Source organism: Protopterus annectens, chromosome 2.part1 (genome assembly GCF_019279795.1).
Source record: "Protopterus annectens isolate FY-2018-M chromosome 2.part1, PAN1.0, whole genome shotgun sequence".
Classification (NCBI taxonomy): Eukaryota; Metazoa; Chordata; order Ceratodontiformes; family Protopteridae; genus Protopterus; species Protopterus annectens.
The window spans coordinates 408,506,994-408,534,792 of NC_056729.1; the positions used below are offsets into that span (position 1 = coordinate 408,506,994).

Consider the following 27,799-nt stretch of genomic DNA (forward strand, 5'->3'; position numbering starts at 1 on the left):
TGCTCCTTTACATAAAGTTCTAGAATTTCTATCCATCCTTTTCCACGAAGGAGCCCCTACTTCCACACTAAGAGTACAGTTGGCGGCCATATCCAACTTCCATGTTGGTGAGGATGGTTCTTCTATTATGTCCCACAGGCTTTGTAAGGCTTTTATGAAAGGTTCCTTCCATCTTCGACCGCCCGTCAGAGACCCTTTATTCCCATGGAATTTAAATTTGTTGTTGTCACAACTAATGTTGCCATCCTTTGAACCAGCCTCTTCTTGCCTCCTGAAGTTTTTGTCGTGAAAGACTCTTTTTCTTGTAGCGGTTACTTCAGCTCGGAGAGTGTCAGAGCTGCAAGCACTGTTAATTAAACCACCTTACTTAATTTTCCACCCAGATAGAGTTTCCTTACGAACAAATCCGTCTTTCCTTCCTAAGGTATGTTCTGTCATAAATATTAATCAGTCCATTGAACTCCCTACTTTCTTCAAAAACCATACCAGCAAGTTGGAATATATGCTGCACAAGTTAGATGTCTGAGTTAGATGTCCACAGACAGCTAAGATTTTATTTAGACAGGACTAAAGACTACAGAAAAACAGATCAACTTTTTGTTGCATTTGTGGACAATAAAAAGGGCATGGCAGTTACAAAACGTATGCTTTCTAAATGGCTTACTGATTGTATAGCCTTTGTGTATTCTAAGTCAAATCAGGCCTTGCCCACCAAACCTAAAGGCCATTCTACTAGATCCGTTTCCACTTCCTTGGCTCATGCAGCTCGCCTGCCTTTGGACACGATTTGTGCAGCAGCCACGTGGTCTAAACCACATACTTTCATCGCTCATTATAGGGTTGACAAAGCCTCCAAAGACCGGGCATCTTTTGGTTCCACTGTGCTCAGGAACGCTCTTCCATGAGTCACTCAGGGTGACGGAGCTAGGGACGCTACCCGTGTGTAAGAACAAACGGCGAGATTGAACACTCTCACATAAAGAAGTTATGTTCTTACCATAACGTTCCATGTGGAGTGTTCATCTCGCCTTTGTTCTTACATTCCCCCCCTTCCCTCCCTCACGTGTTTGGAAGAACGAGTAGGACTAGAGTCTGGTCCACATGTCTTTACCTCTTCCGGGTATATAATACCTCTTACCTCCATAGGGTATATTCGTTACCCTTTAGTTTATTTGTCAGTGAGATGGTGTCTCTGAATTTTTGTAGCAGTATGTAGCCTTGGCACCTCAGGTTTATTGTTAGTCTGGTTTGCCTGCAAACTAGATCTGAGTAATGGCAGGGAGGATTGTGGGTTATAGCCTGGTCTCGAGCTTCTCTAAGATGCAGAGCTTTGCTATGCGGCCGACTCGGAGCCGAGGATCGGCTCCGAACCCGTGTGTAAGAACAAAGGCGAGATGAACACTCCACATGGAACGTTATGGTAAGAACATAACTTCTTTTTTCAGCCGGTCAATGTATATCAGGACACGGGCACTGGGAAACGTACTTGGGCGCAAGTCTCAGCAGGGCCAGGGATGGAGAAGCAGGATACCAAGGGGAAGCCATTCAAAAGCAATCCCTCCTGGAAAGGAAAGAAAAGGAGTGCACAAAAATAAGAGGTCATTTCCTTGAGTGTGACTTGCATAGACTGCTAGATTTTGATGAAATTCTGGTTCTCAGGAAAGATTGGACTTTTTGCGGCTCGAGCAGGTATTTGTGAGACTGTCAACCTGAGGGACTTTGTTAGGAGACTTAAATTAAGTTTGATCTGAAGTGGTTTACTTCATTTGCTCTTCAACCTGTGGATTATGGATCCGAATTGGATCGGAGACTGCAGTTTCACCAGTATCTGATCTGAGCTCCAAGCTCCTCCCCTTACCCATAATACCCCTCCATCTCCTTCCTTCCCTCAGATCTCATTTGTCACAGCTTTGCTTAACATCGTGGTCTCGGAGCTCCAGGCATGGTGCTTGCTTACTTAGTGTTTTTCTCAAAATCTTTAGGTAAGAGTGTATTTTGTCCTTGTATTAGGTTAGGGTTTCCCTTTCCTTTCCCTCCCCTTCTTTGTGTTGCATCGAAAAAAAAAAAAGTCTTCCTATAGGCGTGTGTGTGTGTGTGTGTGTGTGTGTGTGTGTGTGTGTGTGTGTGTGTGTGTGTGTGAGAGAATCTTTATATTCAGACATGGCTGATCAGAACAAGCCTGTCTTCAGAAAGTGTGCAGTGTGTGGGCATAAGTTATCCCCAGCGGATGACCACACTCTGTGCATGGTATGTTCAGGAGTCGCACATCTGTCGACAGACTGCTCTATTTGCATGCGTTTTAACCCGCGGGCCTTGAAAGACTGCAAGGCCAAGCTGGTCATGAAAGGACTGTTTATGCTTCGGGGGCGGCTGTCCCCGCTACTACGGCTGTGACTGCTTCTGCAACTTCCTCCTCCCAGGCCGGGACTCACCCTCCTGTTCAGAGGCTTGTTGAAGGGGAGTTTTCTACAAAAGACAAGGACAAGACTAGGAAAGAGATCCCCGGACCAGTCGGGTCTGTCATGTCTTCCCCAGAAACTCCAGTCGCCTAGGTTCTCACCAGAGCCGGTTGAGGCTAGACCTTCTTCTAGAGTGTCGGTGCACCGACCTTCTAGGTTGGCATCAGTGGCTTCATCGTTGCGCTTCACCAGAACTTTGACTGAAGCGGAGATGGACAAAATGATGAGATTTATTCGCACCCAGATCCAGATAGGGGTCTTGCCAGCCCCCTCCCCTTCTGGAGGGGGGAGCTCACTCCCTTCTTTCAATCCAACCCCCGGTATTGGGGATTTCAGAACTGAGGAGTCTCTGAGTCGGGGGGGGGGGGGTCGGCGCCGATGGTACCTTGTACCTCTGCCGGCCATTGCCCTTAGCACGTCTGATCCGAAGCAGGGTTTTGATCAGCTCCTGCCGTATTGGGTCATGGCCCCCCTTCAGCATCTCGGCACCTGTGGGCTCTGCTCCGATTCCCCATCAGGTCCGGGGAGGGCAGCTTCCTTACTGGTGGCCCAGAAGCCTCGTTCTCCTTTGGTATTCTATGTGGTGGAAAGGGTGCTCTCGAGTGGGTTGAGACCCCTGACTATTTCCTCTGATTCCACCTTTGCTCCCTTGGCTCTGGATGCGACCGCGTCCATTTTGTCCACTCGAGGACAGCCCTTGCTCGAAGTGTCCCAGGCTGTTCCCCTTGCAGAACCTCAGACTGTTTGCGAGTCCCATTCGGACAGTCCCACCGAAGAGGCTCCTCACAAACGGACGTAAAAAATGAGGCACCTGGACTCCTCTCCAGAGTCCCCTCACCGAGGACACCGACTTGGAGGGGGGAAGGCTCCCCCAGATCACCCCCGACAGTGTCTCCTTTGGAGACATCATGGAAATCCTGTGCCAATGGGGGGGGGGCGTCCCCAAGCCTACCTCAGACGAGTCGTGTGTTTCTGGAGGCCTTCGGCACGAGCCTGTCTACTTCTTGGGTGTCCCCCCCCCCCCGCAGATCCATTGGTAGAACTCATTACCTCCCGGGCATGGAAAGAACAACATCGTGGAGCCAATATCAAAGTGCCCAGAGAAGATCCTGAGCCCTCCCTTGGATAGACCTAGCTGTAACAAAGGGTCCCCTGTAGACGCTATGGTGGTAGCAGCAGCCACCAAGAAAGCACTAGCCCAAGAAAGTTCTACAGTTCATCCTCCCGACTGTGAGTCTAGGACAATGGATCACCTAGGGAAGCTGGTGTATGCCTCCTCTACCTTTTTCATAAGGGCACTGAATTACGTGGCACAAGTTACCCGATTACAGGGTAACCTTGTTAAAGAGATAGCCGAGTCATCAGAGTCCATGTCGCCAGAGGATAAGCATACATTCTCTGCACGGATGGCCACTCTGAAAGCGGTATCCAACACGTCCATGCATCTTCTCTCACATGCTACTGAAGGAGCAGCAAGGGTGGCCGGGTCGGGTGTTGCCATGAGGAGTCGCGTTTGGGTCAGGCTGTGTCCGTTCTTGGAGCCATTTAAGGCATTATTTGCAAATGCCCCTTATGATGGTTCTTCCTTGTTCGGGAAGACTGTTCGTGAGACATTGGTCCAGAGCGAAAAGAACAGGAAGACATTGTCTGCCGTAGAGATCAGCTTCTCTAACCCTCAAAGATCCTTCTCCAGGAATCGGCGAGGGCAAAAGAAGATATGGTTCCGGAAGTCTCAGTATTCCCAGGATGCTCAGGACTCATCTTCCCCCAGAGGCAGAGGGGGTCTGAGGAACGTGGAGTTTCGAGAACCGTTCTCTGACAGGCCCGTGCAGCAGCCCCAAGGCGTTGTCCGACTGCTCTACTCGGGAGGTAGGCGGGGGTAGTCTTTCGTTGCACCTAATGGCATGGGAGTCCATGTCAACAGACAGTTGGGTGCTTCGGATCATATCCAGAGGCTATTCTATCCCCTTTGTGGAATTCTGTCTTCCACCAAAACACCTCCCCATGAAAAGGGAGGTATCAGTGCTCGAGATAGACAAGCTGCTAAAGAAACGAGTCCCTATTCTGGATCTGTCCACCCTCAGCCTGTCCCATTGCCAAAGAGAAGTTTTGGATGGTCACATTGCAATCCATCTGGCCTTATCTTCAGGAGAAAGACTGGATGTGCTCTATAGATCTCCAGGATGCGTACTACCATATAAAGATTCACAGACACTGTTGGAGGTTCTTCTGCTTCCAGCTAGGAGCCAATCATTATCTGTTTCAAGCCTTACCCTTCGGTCTCACCACAGCCCCCAGGGTGTTCACCAAGGTCATGGTAGTTGTAGCGGCTCACCTGAGGCTTCAGGGAATACAGGTCTTCCCGTACCTAGACAAATGGCTCCTTGTTGCTCCCACCAAGCATCTACTTTATCAAGCCAGAGACTACCCTTTAAAGCTGTCCGACCAGGGAATCGCTATCAGCACAGCAAAATCTTGTCTGATCCCAGTCAAGGTACTAGAGTACTTTGGAGCAAGGATAGACACTCTGCAAATGAAGGTTTCTCTAATCCTGGAGAGAATTTGGAGCTTACGACTCCATATGTCCCCTGGTTATTCATTCAAACCTCCCATCAGCAGAGACTGTATTTTAAGCCTTGAGTTCAATGGCAGCCACTATTACCCTTCTTCCCTGTGCTTGTCTTCATATGCGGGTTCTAGAGTGATGTTAGTGGTCCATTGGTCATGGTTAGAGCTGCCGTTGACGCATCCTGTACGCATCAGCAGAGTTGACGGGGAGTCCCTCCTCTGGTGGATACACTCCTCGGAACTGGTCAAGGGATGCCTGTTCATTGCAGCCTCTCCCCAAGCGACTGTGACCACAGATGTCTCCCAACTAGGGTGGGGGGCATTGCTCGGGAAGGACAGTCCAAGGTACGTGGTTCCTGAATGAGACCAAGTTGCATATCCAATGTTCTAGAGATGAAGGCGGTCCTTTTGGCATTGCAGGCCCGCCTTTCTTCCTCTGGGGACAATTGCAATACAGTCAGACAATATGTCTGTAGTTTGGTACATCAACAAGCATGGGGGAACCCGATTTTATCCCCTCTGTAGCAAGGCCATGAGAGTGTGGGAATGGGTGATCTCCAACAGCCGGTTACTGGTAGCAATGCACATTCGAGGATGGTCCAACATATTGGCGGACAAAATTGAGCAGGACTATTCTGATGCCCTACGAGTGGTCTCTGAATCCTTCAGTAGCTGAGCAGATTTTCCTCAAGTGGGGTTGGCTTTGCTGCAGTCATCACACATCTTCCGTGAAATACAGCGAGTTCTTTGTTCTGAACCCCCGCAGGGGGAGTCCTTTAGACGCTATAGTTCATGTTTGGACTCCCGGTCTTATTTATGCTTACCCCCCCCCCGGTTACCTCTTATTTCGAAGTTCATCCAGAAGGCTCGCAGGCTGGGGAGCAAAGTGATCCTAATTGCCCCGTTCTGGCCTTGTCAAGTTTTGTTTCCCTTCCTCTGTTCTCATCTCCCAGCTCTTCCATGGATCTTTGAGCCGATTCCGGATCTCATTTCTCACCCCTCGGGAGTTACTCATCCAAACCTGGACAGCCTAAAGCTCGCTGCTTGGCTGCTCTAGTACCTGTGATAGCTAGGACTCCCGGTTTATCTTCTCTGGTTAAGACTATTCTGGTGGCAACTCACAAATTGTTTGCCAGGAAGCTTTACCATAGTAAATGGAAGCGTTTTTCCATCTGGGCTTCTCAAAGGGACTTGGATCCGTTCACAGCTCCTGTCCCAGTGGTGGTTGATTTCTTGGCATGTATATTTCATCAAGGTGCTAACTATTCTACGGTGGAAGTTCAATTGGCTGCCATTTCCAACTTTCTTATTGGGGAGAACATGGTTTCCTTAGCGTCCTCTACACTTTGTAAAAAAAATAAGTAATAAAAAGTTAATAGGGCAAACACCAGGCATAGGATTCCCAAGCACTTCAAAAGCCACAGCAGTCCACCCAATGTATATTGAAAAAACGAACAGTCTTTTATTCACATCCAAACTCCAAAAGATTTAGCGCTTTTCTCTTCTGCACCATAGATTTTATCAGCATCAATAAAGACATTCACCACTGATATTTATACCATTTTCAAGCCAATGAGTTCATTTAATTAACAGCAACTACTTCATTAGCTTAAAGCTACAGTAACAGTCTGTCATGTGAGTTCCAGTTTAAATTAAAAAAAAAACTGCATGTATAAAACACTAAAACTTAAAAAAATATGAATAACCATTGTTCATAAAAATGTTAAAAATATTAAAAACTCAATAGTAATGACCATGCTTTTATGCTATAAACTTGTATTCTGGTAACAAATATATACTATAAGACGTTCTAATGACACGCTGAAGCTTAACCTATACATGCATAATAGTGTGACATATAACAGTGATACACTCCTATATCTAGCTTTTATATTTCCCCCGGGCTGTGATATAATTTCCACAATTCCAAACTTGAGGGCAGCACAAGTAGGATTAGCTACTATATGTCTGTATAGAACACTATTTATTTTATTCTTTCTCCTTGTATTATAAAGATGTTTGTATATCCTGTTTTTAAATGCTCTACAGTTTCCCTATATAAAATGCACCAAGGTGTTGCACTTAGCTAAGTACATCACCTGCTTAGTATTAGTTGCCTTTCTTAAAATAGATTTGTTTTAAATTCTCTAGAATAATATAGTTGCCTTCTATAATAGCAGAGCACTGGTTGCACCTACCACATTTCCTAGTACCTTCATTAGTTCTTCCTTGTGCTTGTATACCTCTATTAATTAATAATTGGATGGGTAACCTCAAATTCTCCCCTGGTCTGTCTTGTGTTGCCCTTGAGGCTAGAGGGAATTTTTCGATATAGTTTATTGGAAAGGCTTGTCATGGTATGTTGACTGATTGTTCAGTGCTTCACATGTGAACACAACTAAATTTACAGATTTGCATCACAGAGATCTCTACATGCAAAGTAAGTTACAGTTGACAAGGACAACATTTTTAAATTCATATAGTTTCAAGAAATCCTTAAATGATTTAATCTGCAGCTCAGTTTTTTTCCTGTTTTGTCTCCTTCCTGCTGATCTTAAGCTACCTTAAAGGCATGCATTTGTAACTTCATGGCTTGCTGGCCTATAATCCTGTCTCCATGGCTACTCGGGCAGTGCCTCTGCAACCTTAAGGACCATATCCCCACATCTCTCCAGGCCTCACAGTGGATCAGCTGCTAGGCACATCTGAGCCCCTGCCCTTCTCACCAGGCTGGACATGCCTAATCCACCTCTTATCAGTGTCTCATATCTGAGCTGCTAATAGAACCTGGATTACCAGGGCTGTAGTCAGGGATTTTTTTTCTCCACAGCATGGTGCTGGCTTAGCATTTCAAAATGTATTTCAAAATACTCGTTAATATTGTAAAATGTTCATTAATCTGAGACGATTCCTTCTGAGCATGTACTCTGCTTATGTTTAACATTCTTTTTAGCGGTCAAAAACACTTTGGTAATGTTTTAACTAAATGCTTTAACATATGTGTTTTAATGTTCCTTTATTTCTCTTTAGGTTCTTTTCCTGGAATATGGAAGATGAATGCACAGCTGAAGAGCTTGGTTCAGGTGACAAATGGAGATAATTATATGTTGCTGAATGAGAGTCTGATCTGAGAATTCTTTACACATCAGGAAAACAAATATTTTCATTGTGATAGTCTGCAAAGATAAGGGCAATAGTGGGTCTCAGTTTGATTACCATTTTTGAGTCTTCAGTATATTATTGCTGTTCTTGGCTAAGCTGGATGCAGTAAACGAGATTTTCACTTCTGACTGATCTGTGGTAAATGGATGCCCTGAGTTCTTGTGTAAAAGAGACAGCAGTGATGGTAGGTGTGAACGATACTTTACAACTTGGCTCAACCTCAGAGCTTGAAAAAACCTGCCCACCAGTTGAGTCTGAGACTTTTTCACTTACTTCCATCAATGTACAAAACAAGAATGACAATGAGTCTGTAAATACTCAGGAAAATACCACATCACCCTCTTCCTCTGAGGGCTCCTCTTGTAATGTTTTGCAGCTTGGATTAAATTCAGAACCTATAAAAGCTACCCAGCCAGCCAAGACTGAGACTTGTCTTTATACTCCCATCACTGTACAAACAAAGAATGAGGTTATAAAGACACAGGAATGCAGAGATTCAATACCATCATCTGGGAACGGCTCCTGTAATGCTTCACAGTGTAGCCCAACTTCAGAGCCTCAAAAAACCTCCCCACCTGCTGAGGCTTGTTCTCTTACTCCTGTACTTGTACAGACCACAGATGGATTTAGAAGCATAAAGGAATACAGAGATTCAGGCTTTTCTTTTGAGAACGATTCTTCTGACAGGTTTGTTTAATTACTCCAATTTGATTCCCTTTTAAGAATTTATGCTTGAGTAAATAGTTGTGTGAAAGTCGGGTGTTTTGCATTACTACTAAAATTTTTGCATTGTAGTCGTTAGGTGGCCTTCACTGTGCACTCGGATATTCCTTTTCTGGGGAGATGTTCTAAGTGTTACATGGTTCAGCAGCAGACATCTCACCCAGTTCATTAATAAGCCTGCAGTCAATGGATGATTATGGCAAATAGACATAAAAGTAATTTAGAAACTAGTTAAACAGAAATGTTGTGTTGGCTGGATTAGTTTTTATTTCCTCTTCGATCTAGATCGTTATCTTGGAACCGAAATCCAGAAACGTCTAGCTGCAGTGCTGGTGGGCATGAATGCATGTTACCTTATCTGTGGATTTAATTTGCTTTGGTAACTTAGATGTTGAGTCATCTGAATAGACAGTGTAAATATTGCTCAGAAACATGATGGGGGTCACCCCATGGCAAGAATACTTCCTTATTATAGTGTAGGTTTGCACATAAATTGTTAAAGAGTATATGGAACATGTAAAAGTGTTACTGGCATTAATTTTCAATTTATTCAGTTTGTTGTTTTAGTTCCTTGCCATAAGAGGTCTGCAAAGAGACAGAAAATGCACCATTGTTGCAGTATCGTGTTTCTTACCAGTATAGTATTCGGATTATTTATTCATCCTTTTTGTTAACCGGGTTAATCCTACTAGGCCAGACTTCTTTTCAGGGGAGACTCAAGGTGGTATTTATACCACTAGGGAGAAATTTGACCAGGGCATCAGAGAATTTCCCATTCTCTTTTATCTTTTACATCCACCTGAGTTACCATCAACTCAAGCATATAGGACCTTGGTATAATCTCTCATTTTGAAGGATGACACACAGGAGTGCAGCATCTCACTTGTGCTGCACTGTAGCATCAGCAGGCCATTTACTAATGTGGGACTAGAACCCACAGCCTTTTGCACCAGTCATGAGTGTGCTACCTGCTGGATCACTGACATTGATGCTGACATTATGAGATTCATTTGGGGCTTTTGTGTTGCATGACTTTAATACACGTTAATTTCCTTTACCCACTGGGTAGTCAATTCAGGTTGCTTCAGTGTATTTCTGTAGGACAGCTGAGATTCAGAGCCACAGATATTGTTTGGCTTTGTGGTATGTGAGAATGTAGCACTGCTGTTGAACTAATGATCATAAGTAGGGGTGGTAGAACACCTGTCCTCCTGAATTATTTCCAGACCAGGGAACTCTGACAGCTGTCTTTACGTTGGAGTGCTATGCAAACATGTAGTGGTGTTTTTAAAAAAAAAAAAAAAAAAGGCGTGTGTGCTCATTTATAATGCACACAGGTGTGTGTGTGCTCATTTATAATGCACACAGGTGTGTGTGTGCTCATTTATAATGCACACAGGTGTGTGTGTGCTCATTTATAATGCACACAGGTGTGTGTGTGCTCATTTATAATGCACACAGGTGTGTGTGTGCTCATTTATAATGCACACAGGTGTGTGTGTGCTCATTTATAATGCACACAGGTGTGTGTGCTCATTTATAATTCACACAGGTGTGTGTGTGCGCATTTATAATGCACACAGGTGTGTGTGTGCGCATTTATAATTCACACAGGTGTGCGTGCGCGCATTTATAATGCACACAGGTGTGCGTGCGCGCATTTATAATGCACACAGGTGTGCGTGCGCGCATTTATAATGCACACAGTGTGTGTATAAGCCTTAATGCTTAAACATACAGAGACAGGGAAATATATGCATCTATATATAGGCATGTGTACGCTGATTTGACTGAATCACAAGTGGTCAATTTCACTTGGCATAAAACTCATTCGATTGAATCATTGATGTATAAAAGTGCAGAAGTCTATAAATGGTCTATAAACAGTATGCGGTGGTGTAACAGTCATTTCACAAAAAAAAATTGGGTGCAGGTGTTACGATAGCAAGATTGTGACCTGTGATTATTGTATCTTTGATGACACCTATACTATAGTTTATATAACTGTGACAATAACGTTTACCAAAGTCAAGTACTGATTTCACATATTTCTTGCAAGAAACACACAGGAGGGACAAATAGTAGTAGCTGGTGATTTAAATTTACCAGAAACCGACTGGAATACTACTGATTGTACATCCATTAGTAAGGGAATTATTATTTACAACTTAACAATAGCCCTTGCAGATTGTAAACAAACCTACCAGGAAACATTACATACTGGAAACTGTATTTACTCCTAAGGAAATTATGGTTATTCATGCCAAATTGTACCGCTTTTGGTGTGCAGTAATCATGGGATTTTAAAGGGTAAATTACTCCTGAATAATTCTTCCAAACTGATAAAACCAATGCACAGAAGATTAATAATTTATATGAAAGCAAACTAATCATACTAATTGGAATGATGCATTCAGAGGAAAAACAGCAGAAAAAATGTAGCAAGTTTAAAATAAAAAATAAATAAATAAATAAATATTTTATTATTGTGTTTAACATCAGGATCTAGGCAGCCAAGGTCAGGAGGATATATTTCTATAATAACAAGGTGCGCAAGAAATGGAAACATGGTCAAACTTTAAACTTTGAAAACTGAAATAAACAAACTGGACAGACTATTAGGCATACACATCAATAAACTGTGTGTAATATTCTAAAAGTTATTCTCAAGTACAGCAGATTAGAGATATATTTGCAAAATCTTATGCAAAATAGTTTGGCTCCACAAAGGGAGTGATAAGTTGTGCTACTAACATGCAACTAACTGTAGATTCTGAAATTAAATTACATTATATTGAAAAAGAACAATATAAACTGGGTCCAAAAAAAGCCCAAGGAAGAGACTGAATTATTGGTAATGACCTGAGGACACCTCAATATGAACCTCCAGTACCATTATATCTTTTCTTCACTAGGTCATATTTTAAGTGTGGGGCGATTCTTCAAGGTTGCAGACATGCCCTTGTTAAACCCATCTTTAAGGAAAAATGGCCTAGGACATGCCCAGAGTCGCATAGACCCAGAAGTTTACTTTCATGTTGTGGAAAAATAATGGATTAGGTTATTTTGGATAAATAGGCAGAATTGGAAAAGGCTGTGTTTTGAAACCATGAATTAGTATACAAGTGTTGAAAGTAGATCTATAACAGTCAATAACATGCTGATGTTCTTCGTGTTTCACTGTTGCAGTCATCACATTTGGGTTATCTGCCTGCAGGTAGCCCTCAGCCGGCCTGAATACCATAGTCTTCGGATTTCTGTGTGGGATGCTGTCGCTTCTTCCATGTTGTCAGGGGTATAAAACATGCAGCCGACGCCATTACTTCAGTCTTTCTTGCTGTGCGGTGCCGAAGCAGTTCGCAAGTGCCGGTTGGCCATTTCCTGAAATTTTCATTTTCGAGTTTCAGACCCAAAGTTTTCAAAAAAGATAAGTACCCCGTTGGGATCCTTTTTCTTGCTCTAACCTATGTCAGTAAAAGTTAACAATTGTCTTGCCTGTGGAAAGCAAATACCTTATAGAGATATTCATTCTTACTGCATCCCCTGTTTAGGCCCAGACCACGAAGTCCCTCGCTGTCGGTTTTGTGCCTTGTTCAACGCCCGAACTATTCGTCATCGGGCTATTTTTGCAGCTAATTACTTTCGTACTTTATCTCCGTACTCCGAAATGGCTTCATTAAGCCATCCAATTACCGATCTTCTGAAAAAACGTAAGGATAAAGACAGACAGCATAGGTCCAAAACTGCAGATGACGCTTCCGTTAAGCTAATCACCAGTCCGCCGGTACTCAGTGAGGCACTTTTGCAGCCCCTGATACCCGCTACTTCAGATTAACTGGCCTCTACTGAGACCCATTCAGAGTCTGGTATGCCGCAAGATACTTCGACTATGGAACCTGCTGATGTCTCTACCTTGGATGGGTCCAGAGCCGCTGTGCAGGCACTGGCTTCTGAGGGTGTATTCAGGCCTACAGACATTCATATTAAACTGACACCATCATTTCCATTCAGAAGTTCTGAATTTCTCAGGCCAAAAACTCACACTACGCCTAGAAAATAGATGACCAAACCGCTGGCTCAGGCCCATATGCCTCAAAAACAAATGCTTAGAATAGTTGAAGACCTTATTACCTTAATTAGGGAAGCCTTCCCCTTCTAAGAGACCTAGAACTGATTTTCTTTCTGTTTTAGGAATCTGATATTTCTGCTCCTCCTGATTACCAGGATTTGCCCTTATCTACTTATGAGGATTCTGATGCAGCGGATTCCATTCCCTCTGCTTCCCCTCCAGAAGATTTTTCTTTCGGTGAAACCTTGCATACTCTTAGGGAGCATTTCTGCTGGGAAAATCAGGATTACTCTTGAGTCCAAAAAGAGACTTAAGGAATTCTTACTACAGGCCTTTAGCTATCCCTCCTGTTCTGGACATTGTAGATGATTCTTTCTTGGAATCTAGCCTTATCCCAGACACTTTACCTCCAGCTCCCAGAAAACCTGACAGGTACTACAAAGTACCTGAATCTCACAAGTTCCTCTTCAAGAATCCTTCTGTGGATCCAGAGACCATTTCCCAAGGACCAAAAGGCATTAAGGCTGCTGCTGCCAAAAATCCTACCCCTTCTGATAGAGATTCTAGAGCCTTAGACAGATGGGGTAAGAATGTATACACTTCTGCTACTTTGGCCATTAGGGCTTTAAATTGCCAGTTTCATATGTTGAAGTATCAGCAGCATATTATGGGACTACTTAAACAAAAAATTATGTTGATTCCTGACTGTGCTGAACACAAAGAATTGCAAGATTTAATGCATTCTGCAGAACAAGTTGGTAAACAAACATACTTTGCAATGTGGTTTTGACGCTTTAGAAGCATCTTGCAGGGCTGCTGTCACTGGGTCTGTACTTAGAAGGCATGCTTGGCTTAAGGAACAAAACTTGCCAGATCATGTTAAAGCTAAATTACTGGATGCTCCCTTAAACCAAGACCGTCTTTTTGGCAACAAAGCAGAGTAAGTCCTCAAAAGGATGGAGGCAAAAGCTAAGTCTATGCAAACTGTTAAAGATTTCCTACAAGTACAGCCTCCCAGATTCAGTAGGCATTGGCCTTCAAAGAACTGGTCCTTTCCAGTCCCTTCCAGGCTTTCTCAGTCCAAACCCAGGAACAGCAGACCACCTAGGCTACAGTCTCGAGTTACGCACCGATCTAAGCAGTGAGGGGCTCCCACTTCCAAAGCAGGGAGTAGTAAGCCACCCCCTATGGAAAAATGGCACAATTACTTAACCTTAAACCTTCCAAGCCCTGCTCACCTACCTGCTCCCTTAGGAGGAAAGCTCGCCCTGCATGCAAAAAACTGGAAACTCATTACCCAGGACAAATGGGTTTTGAACATAGTTTCCCAAGGATACCAGTTCCACTTCCACACACTACTAACCCCAAATGGTTGGTCAGACCTACCCCCAAATCAGAGGGCGGAGGCCCAACAGCAGCTTCTCTCTCTTCTCAGTATCAGGGCTATTCAGCCTGTCCCAGCAGAACAAAGGGGACAAGGTTTTTATTCAAGACTTTTTCTGGTACCCAGAAAAGGCGACTCCTGGCGTCCTATCCTGGACCTCTATTCTCAACACCTTTCTGGTGGTTCCAAAATTCAAAATGCTAACTCTTCAACAGCTTCTTCCTATGCTAGCCAAGGATGCCTCGCTGGCAACCCTATACTTAAAGGAAGCTTACCTGCACATCCCAATAAGAGGATCCTGCAGACAATACCTAAATTTCAGGGCTGGTTCCATGCACTTTCAGTTCTCTGTACTTCCCTTTGGCTTACCTACTGCACCTAGGGTGTTCACAAAGTGTCTAGCTCCAGCCATTGCATTTTGCAGGCAGAGAAATATTCAAATTTACCCATACTTGGACGATTGTCTGATTCCGGCAGAAAGCCAGGTGTTGTAGGCATTCGTAAAGAAGCTTCTAACCTCACTGGGGTACACCATCAACGAAAAGAAATCTCACCTAGTACCCTGACAACAGATTGTATTTCTGGGAGCAAGCTTGAACACAGTTTCTCAGATGGCATTCCTAACTCCGGAGAAACAAGTTTATTTGACAACCTGCTTCAGACTATTGGCCACAAAACCCCAGCCATCTGCAAGGAAAATACTGCAAGCTCTGGGGTTCATGGCCTCTTGCATTCTACTAATTCCATATGCAAGACTGCATATGAGGAAACTCCAATGGTATCTAAAAAGCCTATGGTGTCAGCATTCTCAGGACCTGGAAACAATGATTTCTGTCATTCCTTGTGTGAAGACAGAGTTCCTTTTGTGGGCAGAGGCCTGCTATCACAACTAGGGACTCCCTTTCACTCTACCCCCTGCCACCCAAACCCTAACAGATGCATCAGACTATGCATGGGGGGCTCACATGTCAGGGCAGTGCATTCAGGGCAAATGGAACCCGAGACAGATGCACCTGCATATCAATCAAAAAGAAATGTTAGCTGTACATAATGCTCTGACAGCCTTCAAAGACCGTATTCTTTCTTGACAACTATTGGTAAAGACAGACAACACCACAGTTATGTGTTTAAGTAAACAAGCAGGGGGACCCCACTCGTACCATCTCTGCAGACTAGCCATGGCTCTGTGGAGCACAGCCTTGAGCTGCCAAGTACACCTACAAGCACAATTCTTGCCAGGCAAACTAAATTCACTGGCAGACGACTTAAGCAGAAATCTCATGGACCCACATGAATGGAAACTCGAACACAAAATATTCAACCTCTTGAACAAATGGAGGACTCCAGAGGTAGACCTGTTTTGCCTCCCCTCAGAACTACCAATTTAAACAAATTCTGTACAAGAACTCCCCACAGTCAAGCTTGGAAAGTGGATGCCCTGTCCTTTACCTGGGAAAGCCTCTCTGTTTATGCCTTTTCCCCCCTCTGCCTCTCCTCGTGAAGGTTCTACTAAAGATCAAACAGGACAAGCCAAGGACAATACTCATTGCACCAGACTGGCCAAGCCAGCACTGGTACCCCCTCTTGCGCAGTATGACACTGCTACTACCATGGCACCTGCCTCAGACCCCTTCCCTGCTGTCCCAGCAGGCGGGCCAGATTCTGCACCCTCGGCTTCAAACCCTGAACCTTGCAGACTGGCTAATTCCTTGAGGCCTCCTCTAGCATCCCTCAGCTGGATGTCATTCTGGAGGCAAGGAGGCCTAGTACTAGAAAATCCTATGCTGAAAATTGGAAAAGATACAGTTCCTGGAGCCAGGCTCAGGGGATGGGCACAACGGTGCCCAGCTTACCTCATATTCTAGAGTACTTAACAGAAATGCTCCACAAGGGCCTATCCTTCTTGTCAATTAAAATTCATGCCTCTGTCATTTCAGCACATTATAATACTGGGCCACCCCTCTTCTCTCACCCCTTGCTAAAACAATTCCTTAGAGGGGCCAAGACCCCCCAGGAGAGCTCCCACTTCAGCTTGGGACCTTAACTTTGTATTGGAAAAGCTCACTCTTCCACCCTTGGACCCAGCTCCAACAGCAGTGTTGAAATTCCTTTCTTGGAAAACAGGCTTCTTTCTAGCCATCACTTCAGCAATAAGAGTGTCTGAATTGCAGGCCCTCATGGCAGTGGAACCCTTCATTATCTTCCATGCGGACAGGGTTTCCCTCAGGACTAATCCTTCCTTTATGCCCAAGGTAGTGTCTAGTGTGGCCCTGAATCAGTCCATTCATTTGCCTACTTTTTTCCCTAATCCACAAAACAAAGGGGAACGAATACTGCACTCTCTCTGGACGTGCACAGACAACTTAGATTCTAAGGCCATTTCAAAGCAAACCATTTCCAAATGGATAGCCTATTGCATTCATTTCTGCTACAATCACCATGGAAAGCCTAGCTCACAGAGGATAAGATCACATTCCACCAGGGCTGCATCTACCTCTGTGGCATTTCTCAGAGGAGTCTCTACCAGGGACATCCTAGACGCTGCTACCTGGAGCTCTGTACATACCTTCACCAAGCATTACCACATGCCTATCTTTTCTAAATCCAGAGCTGGATTTGCCACTGCAGTCTTGCAGGGCTTAATAGCTGGTCCTAATGCTCTTTAACTTCCTCTTCCCTTCCTTAGCTGTGGGAATCAACCCAAATGTGATGAGTGCAACTGTGAAACACGAAGAACATAGTACAGTTGTGTACACTTACTATAAATGTAGATGTTCTCGTGTATTCACTGTTGCAGTCCTGGTTACCCTCCCTCCAGCCCCCTGACTTCTCTTGGCTATACCTTTCCTTCTTGTTGGTATACTTATTTTTTCTTGTGTATTTCCTTTTTGATGGGGGTGTACCATACCATATAATTGCTTCCTATTGTGGGGGCACCTGACATGTGGGGCAAGAAAAACTGATGTAATAGCGTCGGCTGCATGTTTTATACCCCTGACAAACTGATGTCATGGAAGAAGCGACAGCATCCGAAGCAGAAATCTGAAGACACTGGTATTCAGGCGGGCTGAGGGCTACCTTGCAGGCAGATAACCCAAATGTGATGACTGCAACAGTGAATACACTCGCATCTACATTTATGGGAAGTGTGCACAACTGTACTTTCTATAATGGCTGTAAATGAAAAAGTGTATTGTGATGTAGTTTATATAGACATATCTTCATCATGTGATAAGATCGTACACAAAACACTGCCGAGTAAAGTAGAACTAGATGTTAATATAATCTTGATAAGATAGATAGTTGCATGGGTTATAAACAGGACATAGCAAGGACAGTTGGGCAACTGAAATAGTAGGTTACAGTCAGGGTCATTCAGAGTTTAGATTGTATCTATCAAAGTTATCTTTTGTTTACTAGGCTGTTGACTACAAGGACGTTTTTATAAAGAGTAGCCATGCATCTCAAATCTCTGACAAGTTCTGATACGCTTGATAGTGTAAGCAGGGGTTTGGGAGATGAACCATTTACAGGTTGCGTGTGTCCATTAGAGACATAGGTGCCAAACCGGGGATGAATTTCCTGTTCCCCATCCAGTTGTCCAAGTTGCACTTGAATTCGATTAGGGAGGAACTCTGCTTCACATGGAAGGGAAGTGTGTTCCATAGACTGGGTAGTCTAGGATGTTTCTCCAGCAGCTCCTATTTATATTGCAGGCAAGGTTTAAGTCTTTAGAACGGGTAAATCTGGTGCTGTTTGTTTTGTGGATATGCAGGAGCAAAAACCTGTAGGAGACAAAATATAGAGATAAAGCCTTGAGGCAGTCTGCATAGGACATTTTACTTGTGCCCTGTATTCTTTTAGTGAGGAACCTCTGTGGACGTTTAATTTGTTGGATATGCCTGGTTAGGTGCATACCAAAAGGGGCATTGCACTCCGATAGGTCTGATGAATGCCAAATACAGTGGAACAATGACTTCCTTGGACTTGGATACCATACCTTTGTTTATAAGTTGCGCAACATAGAATGATTTCCTCACTTTAGGCTTTGTCTGTCAAGTGTCTACAAGATTACTATGTGTGTGTGACCCTAAGTCCCTGACTACTGGGTCATCTCTAAGGGGTGTGTTGTCAATATAATAGTTACCAGGGGTGGATGACTTCCTAAAGGATACTGTTATGCATTTCTTGGTATGTAGTTTTAGTCCATGGCTGTGAACAGTTTTGTCTGTCAGCCCCTCCTGGAGAACATTTGAGCCAGTGTGGGATTCAGTGACCACTCCTAATTTGCAGTCATCTGCAAATTTAGTTAGCCAGAGACCACTGACATTGGTCTTGACTTTAGAGAAGTAAATGCCAAAAAAGAGCGGTCCTGTGGTGTTGCATAGTCTGTGACTTGAAAATGGATAAGCTGATTAAATCTGTTAGAGTCTGTAAATTGACCAATACATCAAAAAGTAAGCATATGAGGTTTGAGAGATGTAGACTGAAGGGTGAATATTTTAATTTGGCACAGAGTAATTGAAATGGTAGATTCACTTAAGGACCTGGGTATATAGGTAGATCTACCTTAGTTTTTCCAATCATATCAACCAGTTGGTTAAAGATGGTTATAAATATTTTCATACAGCCTATAGTTCATAAAGTTTAGGAAATCAGAAGTGATTAAACCATTGTCTAAAAGTTCCATCATATTTAAACTATCCTACGAAATTATAGTAATATGGCAACCTTTTAAGAAAACCAGCATTAGTAAACTGGAAAGAGTACAGAAGAAAGTATACCAGGGGCATCCGTGGATGTGAACATTTAAGTTATGAAAGATTAAAATACCTAAACTTTTTTATAGTCTTTCATTAAGGCATTTCAGAGGTTTTATTCAGTTATATAGAGCATTTAGAGACCTCTACCTCTGGGAGTGTTAGGTGTTATCAAAGAGTAGTAGAGAATTGTCCGTGAACCTGTGTAGGAGGCTGTATAAGAATGAGAGATGTACTTTATTTATTTTATTTATTTATTTTTGTTTTTTTATTGAGAGTGTGTTTGTGATGCATGGAATAAACTACCAAATTATGTTAAAACAAGCACTAGTTTAGATATTTTAAAAGCAGTCTGGACACTTATTATGAGAGTGATTTGTTTTTGTGTATTGGCAGGCTAGGAGGGCATTATTGCCCATGCTTGAAATATTTGTACGTAAAAGATGTATGCTGATTATATTTTAGTGTCATTGGACTGGGTATTAAACATTTTAAAGTTTTCAGAGTCATCGCTTTCATAGACTTGATAAGGGAGCAGTGTCTTGTAAAGATATATATAGCTTGCTTTTGAAATTATCCTGCCTTTAATGTCTTGTATTGAGTCTGTATCAGAGGCTCGAGTTTTCAGAAACTTGAATTTGATATGGTCGAGACCGTATGATCAAGTTTCCAAAAATTCAAAGCTTTTTAATGGGGATTGCAGTACAGTGAATATCACTTTTCCCCACTGTAGTACGATCTCTGATTTGGTATATATATAATAAGCAAGGGGTTCTGGGGAGTGCAGGGGTGCTTGCCCTCCCTGCAAAAACGTAAAAGAAAATTGATGTTTTTTGAAGTTCAGGTTTTTGGACACTTGATCACATCTTCGGCACTATGAATTTTGAGTTTCTGAAAACTCAAGCTTCTGACATAGACCTCTTGTATCACATTGTTAGGTGCTCATTTATTCTTGGGAGTTAAAAAGGTCTCTTCCCCCAGAAAGTCATGCTCTCCTGTTCTCCTAGTGTCTGTATAATACGTCAGAGATTTTTTTTTGTCTACCTGGTATAATTGTCTTAGTTTTTTTTGCTTTCCTGCATCTTCTGAAAGACTGACTGTTGTTGACCATATCAGGATTGCTGGAGCCTGTCTTTTGTTGGGATGAGTGAACTGTTATAGCCCGTCAGTACTGTGAAGCTGTGAATTCTATTCATTCTGACCATGTTGGTAACCTTTCTAATGTTTGCACACACTTTTCTGTAGTGTCATTTGTTTGACACCGTAATGGGGTTGTCTTCCTGTGTTTGTAGTCCAAGATTTTGTTTAAACTGAACACTGCTAAGTGAAGGGCTGTTGGTTGACTTTTCTAACTGTGGTGTTCCAAACAGTGTGAGGGTCTTATCCTGCACAGCAATGTTTTGTTTTGGATGTTGTAGATGCTGGTTTTGTGTGTGTTTATTTATTTATTTTTTTGCAGAAGTATATGTTAAGCATTGGTCTGTGATTTTTTTTTTTTTTTTTTGAAGGTGGAAAAAAATAGACTGTATATTGTATCAAAATGCCTATCACTGTTTACCTACATGATTCATTAACGAGCGTTACCAGATTTTTTCAGAAAGTATGCTTATGTGGATACTCTCTGACTTTTTACATTCTTCCTGCTTGTCTCCTATACAATCTGAAGCACCATATTCCTTTTTCTTATGCTATGTCATGTAGATTTGTTACTAAACACACTAGGCAATGCAGTTGACCGTTTACACAGGTTGTTTTTCATTGAATTCTCTGCTGTAAACGTTGTGGGTGCCTGGTGTTATAGTCTTCTTTGTTGCCCTTTCATTTATTTTTTCAAGCCTTCATAGTACTGTACATTTTCAGGCAATGGCATCGGAGTACATCTTTCTTTTCTTTTTTTTTTTTTTTCCATTCATTTTTAGTTATCCGGTCTTCCCTGAGTCATTTTGTGCATGATGTGCCCCAGCCCTTGTATTTCTTCTATAATGTCTGATTTTCTTAAGTTAAATGTTATATTTTCATATTGTTTTTTGAAACCGGTATATTTGAATAATTGTTGAACCCCTCCTATTGAAAACAATAATCAAATTTGTAATAAAATTAATTATATTGGTAGTTAATAAAAAACAGAATTAAACTATAATGAAACCTCTCAACACAGTTAATCCATTGCATTAGTATTTAATAAAAATCACAACAGAATTAATCCATTATATTACTGTATTTCCCAGAAATTAAGACTGGGACTTGTACTTTTTCCATCCCGCTGAAGTACGCATTAGGGCTTATCAGGGGATGCCTTATTTACCCCCCCCCCCCCCCGTACAACAATCGAAGTTTATTCATGTACACAAACTGACATTTATTTAGTACTTTTCCGTTATTGGGCAGCAGTTCTAGGTAACGCGTTATCAGTTGTGTGAGAATTCTACATGAACAGTGCAACAAACCTTTCACCTTCAGAATATCTACACCTTGGCTTTCACAGCGCAATATTTCATGCTTAACAAAGTGTAGAAAAATCTTAATACATGTGTATTGGAGGAGGGGAATAAAACAGGTGAATAACTGCCACTTTTCAAGTGGTGATGCTTTCTTTATTCCTTACCCAAACCATAAGAGACAAATTATGGAAAGTCATAAAAATGAAGTCTGGGAGCTAGTGGCCTTATTTTGTAATTACCCCTGGATAATGCAACGTTACCTTAATAGAATAGTCAAAAAACTGGCAAGAGGTTGCTGGCAGCTGAAAGCAGAAGCAGTCCATTCTGTTGCCCCGATAACGGAAAAGTTATTCAAATACAGTCATGTCAACTTCTGGAACATTGTCATGAGTCTCCAACCCCCGAATTCTGTCCTGAATTTCTTGCGACTCCGTTTTCTGTAGAATCATTGGCCCCAATCTGTCATGCCTAGCAATAGAGCTCTCCTTAAATGAGTACTACTTATCCATATAGCCTGCTGGTAGTGCATTGGCAACACAGTAGTCAGTGATTTTTATCCCATGAATTCTTCACCCAAGTTGCGACCTCTTGCAGGCTAGGCTTCAAAAAGTTTCCACGCTGATTTCTCTCCATTCTGTTTTCAGTGTAGTCATTGAGTTCCATGCGCAAATGGTCCTTGAATGGCTTGTTTATTGTAATATCAAGAGTGTGGAGATAGGCAGTCATTCCTGCTGGAATCATTATTTGATCTATTCTTCTTTGTGCAAGGAAGTTCTTTGTGTCTTTAGCGTGGTGAGTGCTGGCTGAATCCCAGACTAGCAGACCTCTTTCGCCACCTCGCAAAACGCAGCATTACATCGACCCACTTCCTTATAACTGTTTGTGTGCATCAGGCTTTTTCGGTTTCAAGAACGTAAATGCCTGAAACACATTCAGTCTTGCCTTTCTTGCCCTTACTAATGATTAGAGGTGGGGTTTTCTTTCTATCTAGACGAATTGCCAAAATATAGGTAACTCGTACACTTTCGTAACCAGTAAAGGGAATGTAGATTGACGAGGAAACCCCTATGATCAGTTGTGGTTTGAGATCCTTGGCTCATAAACACTGCAGTTTCATCCATAGCAATCATGTTGGAGAGCTGGTATTTAGAAAAGTTGATGCCATCAACAAAGGACTTTGAATGCAAGTGCACGTTTAATAACTTCAGTATCTTCCAGCTTGAACAGTGTTGTCTATCTTCTTCTAGACAGTTCATATCGCTGAAGGAAGCCATCCAGCCAATGTTGTGATGCTTTGAATTCTTCTGGGGATATTTCTAACTGTGGTGCCATTACAAGGACAAATGCTTGTATATCAGCCCTGCGCACAACCAAAGCCTTTGCTCTCCTGTTAGCAATCCATTCACAGATGATGTCTTCCAGCTCAAGAAATAATGGCTGCCGACCTGATCCACATTTGCAGTTCTTAACCTCAGTCAACAGGTGGACGAGGGAAATGCTATCGTACTCTGCTCTCCATTTTCAGACCATTCGGAGATCCAATTTCTTCTCTTTGCAGAAAGCCATCAGATTCTTTCCCTGGGAGTCCTCCACGATTCCTTTCTTGTACTCCATGGAATAGCTCTTTCTTGTACTTCTCTGTCTGGGGGGAGGGGTTAATTGAAGACTTATGAGACAGGAGTGGCAACAAAAATGGCGACACTTAAGAAGACACAACCACACCCGTTCGTTATCAAGTGCGCACGTTTTACGTGTTGTCTGTACTTTGACCAATCAAAGTACACTTGCCAGTGCTTATGGGCCAAGGATCTCAAACATCAAGTGTGAGTGAAGATTAGGGTTACAGTAAGAATCATGGAGGACTCACTGGAAAAAAACTTACGACTTTCTGCAAAGAGAAGCTGGGTGTCCGAATGGTCCGAAAATGGCGAGTAGAGTACAATAACCTCAGTCAACAGGTGCCAATTAATAATAATTTTATAGTTCAACACGTCCATCGTGTGTTGTTGACTGTCTTAACTGGGGCTTATTTTTGGGGTAGGGCTTATATCATAACCACCCTGGAAAGCCATGCTAGGCCGTATTCTCTGGTTAGGTCTTATTTACGGAGAAATATGGTAGTAGTGAAGTAGGAATTCTGTTGAGAGAGTGATTAGTTTAAAATGGAGGTATGAGTAATTAGTTAATTTCTTACAGAATCATGACAGTGTCACATTGCTTACAGATTTTCTGTTCAGTAGCTGAGCTGCAAGTGTAAACATTTGTAAGAAGACTAACTATATATGTGAAGAAAAAAATTAAGAAACCAAGAAGGGTAAAAGTGGGAATGAGAGAGGAAAATGAGGACTGTCTGTTGGCTTGGAAAAATCCAGGCATGGGTTTGAAAACCTTCATTAGCTCTGACTGCTGTTTCTATAGAATAAGAAGGTAAACAAATATGTTTGGTAAGTTGTCTCTTGTAGATATAGTTGCGACCGATGCATCTGCATTTTTACTTGGGCTTGCCCGTTGGCTTTGTCTGTAAGCTTGGCTATACGTCCTAGCTTATATTAGCAGTCCTTTGGTTCAGGGTGCCATTGAGCATTTCCTTCTATGCATAAATGAGTTTTGCACATCTGTGACAGTAGTTTGAAGGAGTCGCACACTTCCCTTCTTGGTAGAGGAACATTAGTAGTTCAGCCTTTGATAACCAAAGCTGTGGGAAGGTATAAATGTGGACTGCAAATCCCTTAAATGTTTTTGAGGCATTTTCAAAGGTCTGAATCTTAAGGAAATACATTTCTAAGTTCTAATGGTAGTGCCAGCATAGATAAATGGTAATGGAAGCATCTTTGCAAACGTGTGCAGTGTTGAAAAGAAATGTGCGCAGTGTTTAAAAAGAAAAAAGAGCTCTGTGAAAGATCTTCCTTGTGAAGATCTTTTAGTGAGGGGATGATATTACAGACTTGGGGGTAGATAACATTTGCAAATGTTTGACCTTATTTTCTGTAAGTCTGAGATTGTAAGCTTTTATGTTTTAGCTAATATGATTCAGTAGGGCAGATTTGGTCAGAGCAGAGGGCTTTGTATAGAAGCATGTTTATTATTATTTTAATTCTTTATTATATGCTGTAAACTAAAAATGGAGAGAATTTACATACAACATGAAGGCAGAGTTTTGAAACTGTTATAAATAAATAAAATGTTTTCTATTTTTTCTATTTTTATTGTTTTTATTATATTTTGTAGGATCAGAGCTGAAGCCTTACCCCTTGATTACAAGAGAGAGGCACTCAGCATTAATAAAAAATCAAGAGGAAGGAGTAAGAAAACATTGATCTGAAGATGTTAAGTTCAGAACTTCATTGCAACAGTATGTCTATGTCTAGTCCTCAGATGGGAGAACTAATTCCATAAATTCATTAAGACATCTTGACATCTGAAACTTTCACAGGCTACTAAGTTCCTCCCCTTTACCCATAATGCACGTGTGGACTTTCTGTCACAATCTTTTTTACTGTACTGCACTGAACCGCAGAAAAGACATTGTGACAGGCAGCTAATCATCAGTATTACTCATTAGAACTTGGATAGCTTTTCCTAGGTTTAGCAGCCTTTTCTCTCCCCAGTGGAGATATTTTATCTTCACTTGCTTCTTCCCTAGGGACACTGCATGCTTTTTAAACCTCTTTTTCTAGTTTCTTTTTTTTTCTCCAACCTTTGTGGAAAAAAAATAATTGTGTCTGAAACTATGGCTTCTCTTTTTATTACCATTAAGGGTTAAGGAGCAACCCAGTAAAAAAAAGTGTAAATATGGAAATGAGGTCTTCCACCCCGGCCGAAGCGCAAACTACACTTGATACAAAATGTTCACAGATGTGATTTTTTAAAAGATTTTTACCCCTGGTACTTTTAACATTTTATCTTTATGTGAAATCTTTTTTCAGAAAGGTCTGTCAGAACAAAGGCCTCAGCCAACAATTTACTATCATTTTCTCAGACGTAAACTGAGCAAAACATCTGATAAACTGAGGCCTTTTTCTGCATTCCTACCACACACACACACACACACACACACACACACACACACACACACACACACACACACACACACAAAATGGAGGAATGGTTCTGGCAGTAACATTGAGTTGTGGAAAAAAATCTCCTGCAAGATTGTGTAGTTTACAGAGTCTAATTTGATTAGCTTAGGAGACATCTTGTAGCTCTTAATCTGTAGACCCAACACCTGCAAGACGTTCTTTCCTTCTTTAGAATTTGCCTGCTGCATTGTTGTGAATGCCCTTCTCATCAGAGCATGCTAGCAGCCTTAGGTCCAACAGCTTCGGTGTTAGAGGCTATTTTCCCTCATAGTATAGGTCTTTTTCACCAAAGCATAGGATATCAGTGCCAATACCAAGGATACCAGCATCAGCCCATATGATAACGTCAGTGATTTGGAGATTGTCAATGTCAACTACAGTCTTGATCTTGGGAGTGCAGATGTCAACATAGATAACATCAGTGACTTAGCTCTGGAATTAGCCAGCAGTATCCATACCTTTCGCTTTGCCTCTGCCAACATTGCAGGATCTGTTTGGACTGACACTGGTGGTTGGTGCATCAGAGATGAGCTTGAGACCAAGGTTTTTAGTATCATTATTCTGGATTGTCTCAACATTTTTATTGGCACCAATGACGTCTGCATTGAATACAACAATGACATTGGTGTCAGTGTTTCAGACACCTCTGTACTGTCTGTCTTTGGCATCTGCCTAACCTCATATGTCTGTCCCTACTCGGGCAGCAGGTCAGCCTGTTGCTGAGCCCATGGCTGATCCTATTGTTATTCAACAGACTGAAGGGTCCCAGAGATCTTTGTAGTGTTCATCTATAATGTTGGGCCTTAGCTATGTTTTTGCCTCTTTTTCAGACTTGTCGTGCTACACAGGGTGGCCAGAAGGAACACATGCAGGAGGAAGCACTTGGAGATGTTAAAGACTTTTTGCATCCTTTAAGCCCTTGGAGGCCCTAAACAGTATTGCACATATAATTTGTTTTGCTTCCTAATCCCCAACCTTTATTGTGGTGGTAAGTTTCATTCAGAAAGATAAAACACCACAAGTCCACCTGGCATTCCTGTATTGAACTCTGTAAGTTTGGTTCTCTTTGCTCATGTCTTATCATCGAAACCTCTTTGCTTATGACCCCTCATGTGCCTTTTATCCCTTCTGTAGGTTCATAGGTTGTAACTAAGCTAGTAACCTCCAGGACCCTTACAAACTTACCTGTGCACTCCAAACCATTTGGGTTCCAATTATCATATAGGAGACATGTTAGTAGGCCGGTAGCTAAGGATTTATAATGGGGGGGGGGTGTCAGGACAATACTTATTGACTGCCTTTGTCCATAAGGCACGTGGGGGTCTGATTGTGGAGTAAATTTACAGTTTCCCATCCAATGATCAAAAGTGTTCTTTAAGTAGGTTCGGGGATGAACTTTGTTTTACATGGATGGGGATCCTGTTTCTTAGTGTGGTGATCCTTTGGGGGGGCACCTCTCTCTCGCTGTCTCCAGCACCTTCACTTTATGGCACAAATGCAGTTCGGATCCCTGAATCTAGTGATGCTTTTTGTGTTTGTGTTGCACTCCTAACTGATGGGATTTCCTACCATGAAAGTCCTTGGCTGGCATGACTACGTGGGAATTTCCTCCTCCTGGAGCCAGTGGATGCCCTGACTGACGTCAAGATAGGTATAGAGGGAATCAGCTGGCTCCATAACCTCTGTTCGTTCTTGTCGTTGGAGCCCAAAGCAGAGTGCTAGTCAGTGCATTGGTTGGTCCACACCAGAAAAAGATGTCTAAAGCCAAGTACCCAATTGGGAAACTTTTCATATATTTCTTGACTAATATCAGAGAAAGTTAATAACTGTTTCTGCTGTGGAAAGCAGTGTCGCACCAGGGCTGCCGCTCTTTGTGTAACTTGTTTAGGCCCAGAACATGACATACCTAACTGTTGATTTTGTGCTTGCTTTAACAGTAGGATGACAAAGTGTACGGCTGAGATTTTAACTAAGCACTTTAGTCATTAGGATCATAAGAAGTTACTAGGTTATAGCTCTAGGGCCCTTACAAGCCTAGCCCTAGGGCCCTTACAAGCCTAGTCAAGTTCTACCCTTATTTCCATGATCAGCACCCATTGCCCCTGCCCAAGAGGGACACACGTGGAACCCCTGAGGTGAATTTACGGTTACCCA

At 42.5% G+C, this 27,799-nt stretch overlaps 1 protein-coding gene across 2 annotated transcripts in view; it reads left to right on the forward strand.

Moving 5' to 3' along the window:
• Positions 1 to 27,799, forward strand: part of NAF1 (nuclear assembly factor 1 ribonucleoprotein) — a 1,472,570-nt gene that overhangs the window by 40,192 nt on the left and 1,404,579 nt on the right. For both annotated transcript variants that reach the window (XM_044062219.1, XM_044062220.1), the window contains exon 2: positions 8,058 to 8,876. In XM_044062219.1, coding sequence (XP_043918154.1) covers positions 8,332 to 8,876 — 545 coding nt within the window. In that variant the 5' untranslated portion in view covers positions 8,058 to 8,331. The remainder of the gene's footprint in view (positions 1 to 8,057; positions 8,877 to 27,799) is intronic.